The sequence below is a fragment of the Orycteropus afer genome, unplaced genomic scaffold (assembly GCF_000298275.1).
Source record: "Orycteropus afer afer isolate SDZICR_OR568_19922 unplaced genomic scaffold, OryAfe1.0 scaffold00006, whole genome shotgun sequence".
In the NCBI taxonomy this organism is placed as follows: domain Eukaryota; kingdom Metazoa; phylum Chordata; class Mammalia; order Tubulidentata; family Orycteropodidae; genus Orycteropus; species Orycteropus afer.
The window spans coordinates 29012671-29025655 of NW_006921593.1; the positions used below are offsets into that span (position 1 = coordinate 29012671).

General features: G+C 44.7%; 1 protein-coding gene across 1 annotated transcript in view; it reads right to left on the reverse strand.

Annotated features, from left to right (window-relative positions):
• Window positions 1–12514, reverse strand: part of LOC103199594 (sp110 nuclear body protein) — a 41291-nt gene extending 28777 nt beyond the window's left edge. Inside the window, exons 1-4 of the mRNA XM_042780834.1 lie at window positions 12368–12514; window positions 4134–4302; window positions 1936–2115; window positions 1083–1163 (exon numbers count right to left, since the gene is read on the reverse strand). Coding sequence (XP_042636768.1) covers window positions 1083–1163; window positions 1936–2115; window positions 4134–4302; window positions 12368–12514 — 577 coding nt within the window. The remainder of the gene's footprint in view (window positions 1–1082; window positions 1164–1935; window positions 2116–4133; window positions 4303–12367) is intronic.
• Between the last annotated feature and the right edge of the window lie 471 nt (window positions 12515–12985).

Consider the following 12985-nt stretch of genomic DNA (forward strand, 5'->3'; position numbering starts at 1 on the left):
TTACCTGTGTGACTGTCAACAGTAGACCAGGACATGGCTCCCTCACAGTGGAGGGCTCAGTCTGACCCTTTTAAAGAAGTTCCCCTTCTTCATGGAGGAGAAGTACGAGGGCTCTCAGCACCCCTTGCTCAGGGATGAAGCTGAGAGTGGTGACAGTTACAATGTGACAAATCCATGTTATTGCTTAGATGGTTGTGTATGGACATTCTTTAACTGCTCTGTGACTATTTCATCTTGGGAAACAGTGAAGGAGGCTAAGTGCCTTGTATACTTGAGTACGCAAGACTGTATGACAACAATATGAAGAAAGCAGAAGGTAGCCTGTACTTGCTAGCACCTGGATGGTGCAAAGAGTTTGCACTCACCTACTAACCTACAGATTGGTGGTTTGAATCCCCACCCCACCCAAAGGTGCTGAGAAAGATTGTCCTAGTGATCTGCTTCTGTAAAGATTCCAGCCAAGAATGTTCTATGGAGTACAATTCTACTCTTGCTTATGGGGTTGAAAATGGGTTTGGTTTCTGGTTGGTTTAACACCAAATGTATACCAAGTTCTGCTGTTAGTTTCTGCTGTACTTAGCGAGATGGAAGGACTTCACAAGTTTCCTGTGAATTCAGAACTGTGTTTTTTGATCATTGGTTTCTTCTGCATTTTGACAGGGCTGTTTGGACATTATAGTCTCTGGCTGGTTAAAATCTTAATGTACTTGGCTTCTACCTGAAGGATTTTTTAGACCACTTAAAAGTACCTTAAAAGACAAACACCTAGTGATCAACCTCTGAAAAGCAGCCACTGAAAACCCCATGGAGCTGTTTCACTCTGACCTCCAAGATCGTCAAGAGTTGGAATCAACTCCATGGTAACTGGTAATGTGGACATCACAGAATCAAACTGGCTGTGGCAGACTGTCCCTGACAATCCCATACTAGGTCAGTGAGTCAGTCACCCTCTTTGTCTTGTTCCCTTTGTTACACCCAATTTTCTTTCCTTGGTTCTTGCCACAAGCCTCTGGGTTGGGAGGTCTGCACTCATCCTTCCAAGCTACCTTGAGTGAGGTTAAGTCACCGCCAACCAACATTACCTTGCACAGGGCCAGGCAGAGAGTGGGGCATCTCCTGTGAGTCGTCATCATTTGTTTTGTATGTTAAGTTGTCATTGGCCACTGAAGAAAGGAAGGAAAATAAGGGCAAGTCATAGAGACTGGGGGCCAAAGAAAGAGTGAATGTAAAATGTCCAGGGTGGAGGGACCCCCAAGACCCAAGGGCAGAGGTTTGGTATCATCTAAGGCTGGTGTTATGGCTTGAATCATGTCCCTCAAAAAAAGATATGTTGAAGTCCTACCCTCTGTTACCTGTGAATGTGAACTTAATTGGGAAGAGGGTCTTTGAAGAAGTAATTAGTCAACATGAGCTCATATTGGAGTAGGATGGACCCTAAACCAATATGGCTGGTGTCCTTACAAAAAGGAAAAGTGAAACAAAGACACAACAGAGGGGTAGATGGTCACACGAAGATAGAGGCAGAAAATAGAGTGATATATCTACAAGTCAAGGAACTCCTGTGGCTACCAGCTGCTGGAAGGGACAAGGAAGGATCTTGCTCTAGAGCCTTTGGAGGCAGCATAGCCCTGCAGACATCCTGAATTTGGACTTCTCTCATCCAGACTGTGAGAGAACAAATTTCTGTTCTTTTAAGCCCTTCAGTTTGTGGTGCTTATTACAGAAGCCCTGGGGAACTCATGCAAGGAGGAAGCAGCTGTTCTGGGTTCTGGGCCTCACCAAGGCCTCTAGCAGTGAGCACAAGCCTTCTGGAAAGGGCTGTGTATGGGTAGGTGGTTGTATGGTAAGGAGCAGACCAATGAAAGGACAGGACGCACAACATCTAGGCAAGATAGGTTGGGGATATACAGGTGTAGGACGTTGTCTATCTTTCACCTGGCGTGATCCTTTCCTCCTTGATGGATCCAGGGATAGCCACAGCAGGGCCAGAAAGGCTGGATGGTTCACCCAAGGTCTCGCTACTTTGACGAATGGAGGCCTTATGTTGGATGACCCTCAGTGCAAAGGGCGGATGGCTTGATGGTGGTGGTAGGATTGGTGGCCTTGGCAGCAGGTCTTGGATTGAAGGCCAGATGTTGGAGCTCCCTTCTGTTGGGTCGGCTGGGGCTGCAGATAGGATTGACATGGCTCTGTTCCACCCTCCGTAGGCATCACCAACTGGGATTAGTGAATGAATACATATTAGCACCTGGATACTCAGAATTAGGTATTTGGAGAAGGAGAATTTGTCATTCCTAACTTCCAACAGGATGGAATCCTTCTCCCTCCCCCCAGGTGCATAGAACTGCATTCAGCCTCATCATCGGTCCATCTGTGGCCCCTTCCTGTTTTGTTTACTTTAGTTGGGTATTCTATGTCACGATAACTGCATTAACCCCTGGATTAAGGCCAAAGTGGTTTCACAGATAAAGTTGAATTTGACTTTGTATCCAGGAATTTAACTTCCTTCATTCTATTCTTTAACTTTGTTTGTATGGGTAGATACTTGCTGTACATGAAATCATTTTAGTAGAGGTCTCTGTTAGTAAATAAACATGTCACTTCCCTGGAGCAAAGAGAATAAATCCAGCTTCTTCAGCATGGCATGTTAGAACCTTCACACCCCAGTTTTGTTCATCAATGCAGACTTGTGGCTCCCTCCTTACACACTACGATTGCCACACTAAACATCTTCCTACCCCCTGTACCCCAGGCCCAGAGCTTTCTGTGCGCTCTTCCCCTCCATGGCCAATGCCAGGTTTCTCTTATCATTCTCCTCCATCATTTATTTAAGAAGGAAGGTTTGTCCCAACTAGTAAACAAAAAAGAGGGTGTAGGGACAGATTTGAGAGAATGACCCAATGAACCCTCTATCACAGCGTTGCAGACACAGGAGGCTACTGGAGTGCAGTCAGGCCAGGGGCCCATCCAGCTCTGGGCCCCTCTGGCTCACAGACCTGCCTGTTGTTAGATCAGCTTAGCGTGGCCTTTAGTTCCAAGCTTCTCCCCTCATTGCCCAGTGCTGCCAGGAGGACCAGGCCGCCTGCGGTGCCACCTCCATGGAGGTCAGCATTTGTTCTTTGCTGCCCCGTTAGCTCTAGGGATGGTGATGTGTCACTGATCAGATGAAGTGCTGTCAACAGTGATGACTCCATTAAAGAAAATGTCACAGTTCAGTGATATCTGGTGGCCTTTCCCATTGTTCTCAGGTACGTGAACCACATGATTTGGCCTGAGTGTTTTTCCTCAGTGTAGAATAATTTCCCTCTTGCCCTTGCTGCTTTCTTCCCAGCTCGGCCACTACTCTTTTTCCTACTCCCTTCCTTACCAGGTCTTTCTCAGTGGACTCAGTACACTTCACACTCTATTTCTTTCTCGTGCCCTCTCTGTCTGTCTCTATGTCCCCTCTCTTCTTCTTTAGTTATGTCATTCCCTCTTTCAGCTTTATAATCTGGCTTCCAGCTTGTCCGTGTTTAGGAGACTTGTTAAAATTGTGTGCTCTGGCATTGGGGGACAAAATCATGACTCCTGGCTCTGCTTCTTAACAGACAAGTCACTTTGGAGAAGTCATCTCTGAAGTATAATTTCCTTATCTATAAAATGGGGATAGTAATGACGTCACAGGATTATTTGAAAGATGACATATGATGACCACATGCAGTGCTTGGGATAATTAATGCCTGGCACACGGTAAGTACTCAGAGAAATGGTACTTGTTATTGTTCATCCCTATCCATTTCTCTTCCTCCCTGGCTCTCCTTGTCCTTCCACCAGACCTGGTCTCTGTAACTTTGCATTTCCCAAGAGTTACTGTCATCTGATGTTTTACATAGAGATTCTTCATATGCTAAGCTGTACAATTTTCCCCAAATCCATGGAGCAGCTGAGACATAAGCATTTGTGTTCCCTAGAAATTCACCATAGAGGGTCAAGGTCTCAGTTGGCAAGGGGCTGAACTTCCTGCTACACCTTCCCAAAGAGAGAGCAGGAAATTGAAGTGCCTATTCCACTGAGCTGAAAACAAACCAAACTTTTGACACAGCAACTTCTCACATGCTTCTGCAGCCCCTAAAGCATTTGAGAAACCTTATTACCACTTCTGAAGCTCCTGAGAATCGTCAGTAGGTTGGGGTATTCGCGCAGGTTAGTGGAGCTGAACAACGCCACCAGAAGTGATGGGTCAAACATTCTCTCCAGGTTGGTGAGAGTCTTGTGCACCACTCTTGCCACAGGAACCAAATTTCGACAGGCTTCCACAGATGCCTTAAGAAAAGGAACAAAGATTATTAGAAATAATTATAAAGTTGAGTAGGGGGTGATTATACACTCATGGTTTTATAAGTTGTCAGAAAGATTATACACTTGTGGGTTTAAAAATTGTCACATTTAGTATTTTTTTTTAAAAAAAAAAGAGTAGCTGCTGAAACTGCTTATGCACAACCAAACACCTCACGGGATTTGGTTCCTTGGTTCAGAGGTTTAAGGCATGTTTTCATGAGACACCCCAGTTATTTGGTCTAATAACATATTTAATGCTTATATTCTATCTCTAGTTCATTGTATAGTGTCTGAGGTGTTAAAAGCTTGCAAGGGGCCACCCAAGATAAAATAATTGGTCTGTATTTGCCTGGAGCAACAGAGGAAGAAGAAGTCGAGAATAGGTGGAAGATATGGAGCATGTGTCTAATTATCTCTGTGAACAACTGCCCCCTTTGCCATGAGACCAGAAAAACTAGATAGTGTTTGGCTACCATTACTGAACATTTTAATCAAAGATTCTATAGAGGAATACTGATCAAAAGGGAGGAAAGTACAGAACAGATTTCAAATTCTATGGACTTCAGACCTTCTGGAGACATGGAATCTGGGTGAAACTATTATCCTGGAATAATCTTTAAACTTTAAATTAAAAAATGTCCCCAAAAGTCTTCTTAAAACCAAACAATAGTTAAGCTTAATTAGTAAAAAGGTCTGCCTTGGGCACTGTGCTCTTTTAAAAACGATCTCTGTGGGCTCAAATTGACAACAGCAATGGGAAAGACTAGATAGGAACTATAGGGTGCAGTAAGTTCATGTTAACAGAGAAGGAGCAACTTAGAAAAGGAGGGTGAGGGTGGCTGCATGACTTGAAGAATGTAACCAGTGTCACTGAGTTGCACACGTGGCAACTGTTGAGTTGGTGGATGTTTTGCTGTGTATATTCTCAACAACAAGATAAATAAATAAAAACTAAAATATATACATTCTCAGAGGTCACAGTTCCACATGCTTACCTTTGAAGCTTCATATATATTTGGGTGACTAGTCTCTTAGGAATAAGTAAGTTAGCCTTCTTTAAAAGTAAGTCCATTTTGTGAATCTTATTTTTAGGAACACTTGAGAGAGGAGAGAAATTTTAAGGATGGAAAGTGGGCTCAAAGTGAGCCAACTGGTTACCATCAAGTTGCCTCCGATTCACACATGACTCCACGTGTGTCCAAGTAGAACCATGCTCCGTAGGGTTTTAATGGCCAATGGGCTAGAAGTAGGTCACCGGGCCTTTCCTCCAGCACACCTCTGGGGGAACTTGAACCTCTAACATCTCAGTTAGCAGCCAGATGTGTTAACCGTTTGCAGCACCCTGGGATATTCAAAGTAAGCTCTGCTTAATTATCTGTTTAAGACTTTGGTCAGGATGCTTCAGCAATGGACCTAACAGTTAGTCACAGTGACAAGTTTACTGACTGTTCCTTAGCCTCTGCTATGTCTTCGATTGACTTGAGTGGGTTCCAGACACAGGGAGAACACCCAGAAACCTCTAGCTGAGAACATGGCCAAACTGGACAACATGACAGGTGAGAACAGATTGAAAAATATTTACCGAGCACATACTTAGGCTGGCTGAGCTAGTCCTTAGGTACACAGCAGTGGTAAGATCAACATGGTCCTGCCCATATCAGGGTAGTCTGGTGAGAAGATGGGCATTAAACAGTAAACACAAATTAAATAAATACCTGTGATGGTTAAGTTTATGTGTCAACTTGGCTAGACCATGATTCTCAGCGGTTCAGCAGGTGCGATGTAATCATCTTCCATGGTGTGATCTGTTGTAAGCAGCCAATCATTTGAAAGTAGAGTTTCCTTGGGGGTGTGGCCTGCATCAAATAAATATGGATGTTCTGGCAAACCTTGTCCTCTCTATATCCTGCATCCCACTCGTTATCCTCTGACCTTTAGTTCTTGGGATATGAGCCAGCACCGTGTCACCAAACCTTCAGACCTTGGGATTTGCCATCTCCCACAACCCTGTGAGTCAGAAGCCTTCTGCAAGACCCACCAATTTAGGGTTCATCAGCCCCTGTAACCACGTGAGTCATAAGAAGCCTCCAGTCCGATGCCTGAACCATGGATTTAGGGCTTTCCAGTCTCCATAACTGCATGAGCCATTTCCTTGAGATGAATTTATACATATATACACTAATTTTGCTTTGTTTTTGCCATTATACAAATCCTTTATCTAAATCTTCTTACTTAATCTTCCTAACAATCCAGTGAAGCAAATATTACTATCCCCATTTTCAAACAAAGTAATAGAGGCTTGGAGAGTTTGAGGGGTTTACTCATTCCACTCAGCTAGTAAGCAACAGAACAAGTCACAGCCTGCCCTGTAGGAGACCAAAAGCCCCATCTTAACACTTCTCATCCTACTTTCTAAACAAATGTGTCTTCTACAACTGTGATTTCCTTGTGACTACAGACCACAGCCCTTCTGCATCTTTTCATCTCCAGGGGGCCTGGCACATGGTAGGTGGTCAGTTAGTATGTATTCAATCATTCTCAGAAAGGTAAACACTTGTTCTGGTTCCCTAGTGCCGCTCTAACAAGAATATACCATAAATGGGATGGCCTGAACAAACAGGAGTTTGTTCTCTCACAATTTGGAGGCTTTAAGTCCAAGTTCAAAGTGCCAGGCTTGAGGGGCTGGGTGAAAGCCCCTCGACCTTGGCCTTCAGCTCTGCCTCTTGCTCCTGGCCCACTGAAGCTGGGCACTCAGGCAGCTACTGGCTGCTGAGGCTGAGAAGCCCCAAGGTTGACAAGTAAAAAGGCACAGTCCCGATGTTACCAAACCATACGGTAGGCCATTAATTCAAGTGCATTGTAAGTCCCAAGGTCGGCAGAGCATGGCAGGCTGCTGAAGGACAACACAGCTACATGCAGGGTCCAAGTGTTCCATATGCTAGAGACTATCCCCAAGGCTTCTCCTTATATGCAGGAAGCAGACCACATTCCAAAGGCAGCTACTCAGCTGCTTGTGGTAGATCCCACCATGGATTTGATTGCATCTCATCATGGGGAATAACTACCACCAGCTGCCCAGCCACTCAACCAGGCCCAGCCAAGTTGACATACAAATTTAACTACCATGACACTTAAATGGTGGTTAAGTATATAAATTGACATATCCTTTTTTTGGAAAGCAATAAAGAAACATCAATAAAAATGTAAAATCTATAATCATTCTATAACTAGGCATTGATCCAATGGACTTGCTCTCATAGGTTGCAAAAGTACATCTATCAGGATATTCTTTATGTTATTATTTATATTACTTAAAAAGTTGAAGCCACCTAAATGTCCATCAACAGAGGACTGGTTAAATAAATTGGAGAACATCAATACTATGCAGCCATTAAAAACAGTGTGGTAGATCTACGGATGATACACTGAAAAGAATACTAAGGTTTACTAACAAGTGAAAATGCAAGATGTAGAACAGAATATAGAGTATGATCTTATCTGTATAAATTCTTTAAAGGATTAAACATATGTCAGTCCAGTAGGACACAAGATACATTAACAGTACACTTCATTTGCTCCTCTAGAGAATCCCACCTAAGACATTTGGTACTGAGAGTGATACTAGAGGGAAAAAAATCTTAAGGACAAGTTTTCAGAATTGGTTCTCAAGTCTGGGTAGACTTAAATACACTAATGACTTGAATTCCAGTAAGGAACAGTGTACAGCTAATTCATGGCATAAGGTGGCAGTAGAAATAAATATAATATCACCACTCTGGACCACATATTTGTGAGAAACAAGGCTCTGGGTGACAGTGTATTTGGTTTCTTTCAGCATTTCTGTCAAACTGAGAAGTATAGGGAAGCTTATTGTTTGGTCCTCCTTTCACTAGACAAAGTGGTAAAAATGAAGGTGGACCAAATGTGCATCCCTGCCCAATGCACTATGAGGCCAAACTAGTTTAGACACTGAGTGATTAAGGATAAAAAAAACAAAACACAAAATTCACTGCCATTGAGTCAGTCTGACTCATAGCAACCTCTCCTTGGGTTTCCGAGGCAGTAGACATCTCTACAGAAATTGATTGCCCAACCTTCCTTCGGAGGAGTGGCTGGTGGGTTTGAACTGCCAGCCTTCTGGTTAGCAGTCAAGTGCCTTAGGCACTACACCACCAGAGTGATTGTTGTTGTTGTTATGTGCCCTCGAGTTGGACTCATAGCGACCCCTCCTTGGGTTTCCCAGGCGGTGTCACTACAGAAGTAGATTGCCCAACCTTCCTTCCAAGGAGTGGCTGGTGGGTTTGAACCGCCAGCTTTCTGGTTAGCAGTCAAGTGCCTTAGGCACTACGCTACCAGAGCTCCTCTAGAGTGATTATGAGGAGAGAAAATTATTTACCAAGTGGCAATGCAAGGAGACGGGGGTCGGTACCCAAATCTGACTCCTCGAGCGGAGGTTGGGATACAGTTTTTGTAAAGTTCAGGAGGGGCTTATACATAGTCCTAAAAATTTCAGGAGTTTGGGTGTGAATCAACTGGGGATTAGCTGAGGCTCCCTTCACCTCATTTTAAAGGGACAGTCAATTTTTAATGCAGTGCATTTCCAGATGTGTCACACGGACTTCCTGTCATCAGGTGATTGGAATTTGGGCAGAGGAGAAAGTGTCATTTGGGCGTTTGCCCAAAGTTGATTTCGAGTTGTTTTCTGAAAAACGAGGAAATACATTAAATACCTATTCACCTGTTTCCAACTAGGGTGGAGGATAACCCGGGTCCCTGCACACCAGGTGGGCAGTCAGGCCAAAATAGTAGTTTACACATGGAGATTGAGAGGAGAAAAATTATTTATTGCAAACCAGCAGTGCAAGGAGTTAGGGGTAGTTTAGTACCCAGATCTAAACTCCCCAGCATGGAAACCCAGTTTTTGTAGGTTTCAGGAGAGGGGGTTGAGCATTTTCATAAAAGGTTGAGGAATTAGGGCATGAAAGTGACACTAGTTTCCCATTATCAGCTGATAGGGCCTGGCAGAGGGGAAAGCTTCAGCAATTAACTTTTGTTCCTTTTGTCCTATTGCACTTGTCCAGGACAGAGCTAATTTACAAGTTGTTTCTAAAATACTTCTATTGTCCCAGCCACAGTTAATTTACAAGTTGTTGCTAAAATACTTTTAGCAAGTCTATCATCTGCAGAAAAGAATGTTTTCTATTCAGTTCTTTAAGGAACTGAATACTCATCTGTCAGGGGTGGGAAAATAGTTGGGGATAATTTAGTTTACTTATCTATTCCCATCCCGGGGTCAGGGTGGGGAAAATAGTTTTTACTTTACTTGGTTTCAATTCCCCCTTGGAATAGATACTGTTCCACATTCTTGGGGAACACTTTACTTGGTTTCAAAATGAACCTCAATTCAACTCAGCTCCCAAGAAACCAACCTCTCATGCCTGCCCACTTGCCCCTAACCAAGGTGATAGACAGGATGGAGGACTAAGTTTTGATTCTACTTGCTTCAGGAGCAGGAGATGAACTCAGGGTTTCAGAGCCACAGCTCAAGCACTGCATAAACCAAAAAGCACTGCATACAAGACCTGAAAGTTGTCACTCGTGCCCTGGAAATAAAGCGTTATTTCTTATAGTAACAAATGATATTGCTGAAAACCAAATCCAGAGTCTTACCACAAGAGAGGCTGAATTACAAATGCCAATTGAATTTCCAATCTCAAATGCTGTCTGATGTTGAAGTGAGGGAGACTGGGAAAAATGGGATTCTGAAACTTGAGATGGGGACATACCGGCAGATAATCAGGAAGCTGGGGACACTGAGCCCCCCAAATTCCATTAAATCACTGCTGCCAACAGAATCAGACCTCTTACTCCCATCTGAAAAGATTGCTTCATGCCTGTCTGCTAAACCACCCTCCCTAGTAAAACACTCATCTGATGGGATTGACCCATCCTTTCTATACCCATCTGCTAAGGTTAACCCAGCTGATGCTAAAGAGCCTTTGTCTGAGATATCACCTGGGGCAGCATCTGGGCTTTGCCAGAGCACTGCCTGAGGTAGATGCCTTACAATGTGAAGCCTGAGTCCTAATGGCCTCCAGGTAAGTCTTTAACCAGAAGTCTTTAGTGTTGGGGATCCTAACACTCCCCATGCCTCAGGGCTTTTATCTACCCTCCGGATTCAGCACGAATCAGAGATTTGCCTGGCTCCTGAAGTCTCCCACTTATCAGAGCTCTGCATCCTCCCTAGATAATAATTCCCTAAGTAGACTTTGGAGCCAGGGGATTCCAACATGTCCCCCAACATCTCAGACCCCTGCCCTAAACCCCTTAGCAACAACCAATCATCTGTACCCCTTAGCCCTGGTGCTACTCCACCCTATATTTTTCCTATAAAACTGTGATAGTAAAGGAGCACGAGGTCTTTTGCTCAACCCGCTATGTTGGTGAGAGCAGGGACCCTAGCTCGAACTAGCTAATAAACTCTCCTTCTTGCACTTGCATTGTCATGTGTTGTCAAATTCCTTGCGCCCAACAACTCCTTCATAACCTGGGCCCAACAACAAGATACTGCTCAATGTCCTAAGGATGCACCCTCACTACTCCTTTTTCCTTCTAGACTTACAAAACAAACAAAAAACCAAACTCCCTGCCATCAAGTTGTTTTCTGACTCATAGCAACCCTTCCTTGGGTTTCCGAGGCAGTATCTCTACGGAAGTAGATTGCCCAACTTTCCTTCCAAGGAGTGGCTGGTGGGTAGATGTTAAGTCCCAGTGAGCCCCAAGACGTAAAAATACAATGCATTGATGTGCAGTCAGATCCGACTCATAGCCACCCTCCTCGGGTTTCCGAGGTGGTATCACCATGGAAGTAGGTTGGCCAGCCTTCCTTCTGAGGCATGCCTTCCTTCCAAGGGTTTGAACCACCAGCCTTCTGGTTAGAGTCAAATGCCTTAGGCACTATGCCACCAGAGCTCCTGAGCCCCAAGAGGTGGAATACAAAGTGTGACCCAGGAGGAGGTCACACTCCAAAATAACTGCTTGATTTTTCTATATATACAAACAGAAACTTGGGGGACATGTGTGGGATTGGCTATTAAGGGTGTGGGATAATGAATGGTTCAAAGAACATAAAGTTGGATCAGTCTGAGTTTATTGATAATGGACCCGCCAAGCATAGATTTTTCATTCAGCTCAAGAGGTTAGAAAAAGATCTGAGAGTTTATTTGGTTGATCCACTGAAGCATGGATTAAGCAGTGGCCTAAAAACAAATAAACCACTGTCATTGTGTTGATTCCAACTCATAGTGACCCTATAGAACAGAGTAGAACTGCCCCACGGGGTTTCCAAGGCTGTAAATCTTTATGGAAGAAGATTGCCTCATCCTTCTCCCATGGAGTGGCTGGTGGGTTCAAACTGCCATCCTTTTGGTTGGCAGCCCAATGCTTGAACAACAGCACCACCAGAGCTCCCTAACGGTGGTCTACACTAAATCAAATTGAAATGCCAGACCTGCCTTGGCATACAGAAGAAGAAGGTATTGACTGCTAATCAGAAGGCTGGCGGTTCAAACCCACCAGCCACTCCTCGGAAGGAAGATGGGGCAATCTGTTTCTGTAGTGATACTGCCCCAGAAACCCAAGGAGGGGTCGCTAAGAGTCGGGTCTGACTCCATGGCATATAACAACAACAGCAAAGGCTTAGGGGAATTGGCATGTTGTTGTTGTTGTTGTTATGTGCCGTCGAGTCAGCCCTGACTCATAGCGACCCCTCCTTGGGTTTCCGAGGCAGTATCACTACGGAAGTAGGATTGCCCAACCTTCCTTCCGGGGAGTGGCTGGTGGGTTTGAACCGCCAGCAGACTTCTGGTTAGCAATCAAGTGCCTTAGCCACTATGCTACCAGAGCTCCAGGAATTGGCATATTAGAGTGGAATTCTCAGGTTGGGCGACAGACCCACCCATGCAGAGCCCAGAGGACACAACTTGTATCACGACAGTGAGAAACGAATTTGCATACTTGGTGGGGGCTGGGAATTGGTTAAGTCACTCACCTTGTACATTCTGTCAGTGATGAAGGACTGGTCTCGGAGACCTTCAAAGAAGGGAAACGGCTTGTGTATGGCGTAGGCGATCTCCAGCTTCTGGTGTATGAAGTGCCGAAGAAGGGCCTCTTCCAAGGCCTTGGTCTCAGTGAACATCCTGTGAAAAGAGGAGCGAGGACTGTGAAGAGCTTGGGGAGCTGCTCTCTGCGGTCAACAGGCCTCTAAAGACAGCCATGCTGATCGCAAACGTCATCCCTCAGGTGTTCCCAATGTAGCATCTGCCTAAAAGACTAGTGGATGTGGGAAACGCTGACAACTCCAAATTCCATGGGCTGCGAGCCACTTGATGGTAGTGAGTTTGGTTTTTCAGTTTTATGAGTGACCTGCAGGATGATGCCAAAATCTCGAAGGGCTGCTGGTAAACATAATGCAAATATTAAAGCTTTTTGGTGGTGCTGGTGTTAACTGATGTCAGGCTGGCTCCAACTCACGGCGACCCTGTGTACGACAGAACAAAACGCTGCCCGGTCCTGCGCTATCTTCGTGTTTGTTGCTATGTTTGAGTGCTCACTCAACTCACTGCTGTCCAGGCAGATCCGACTCATAGCGACCCCTCCTTGGGCTTCC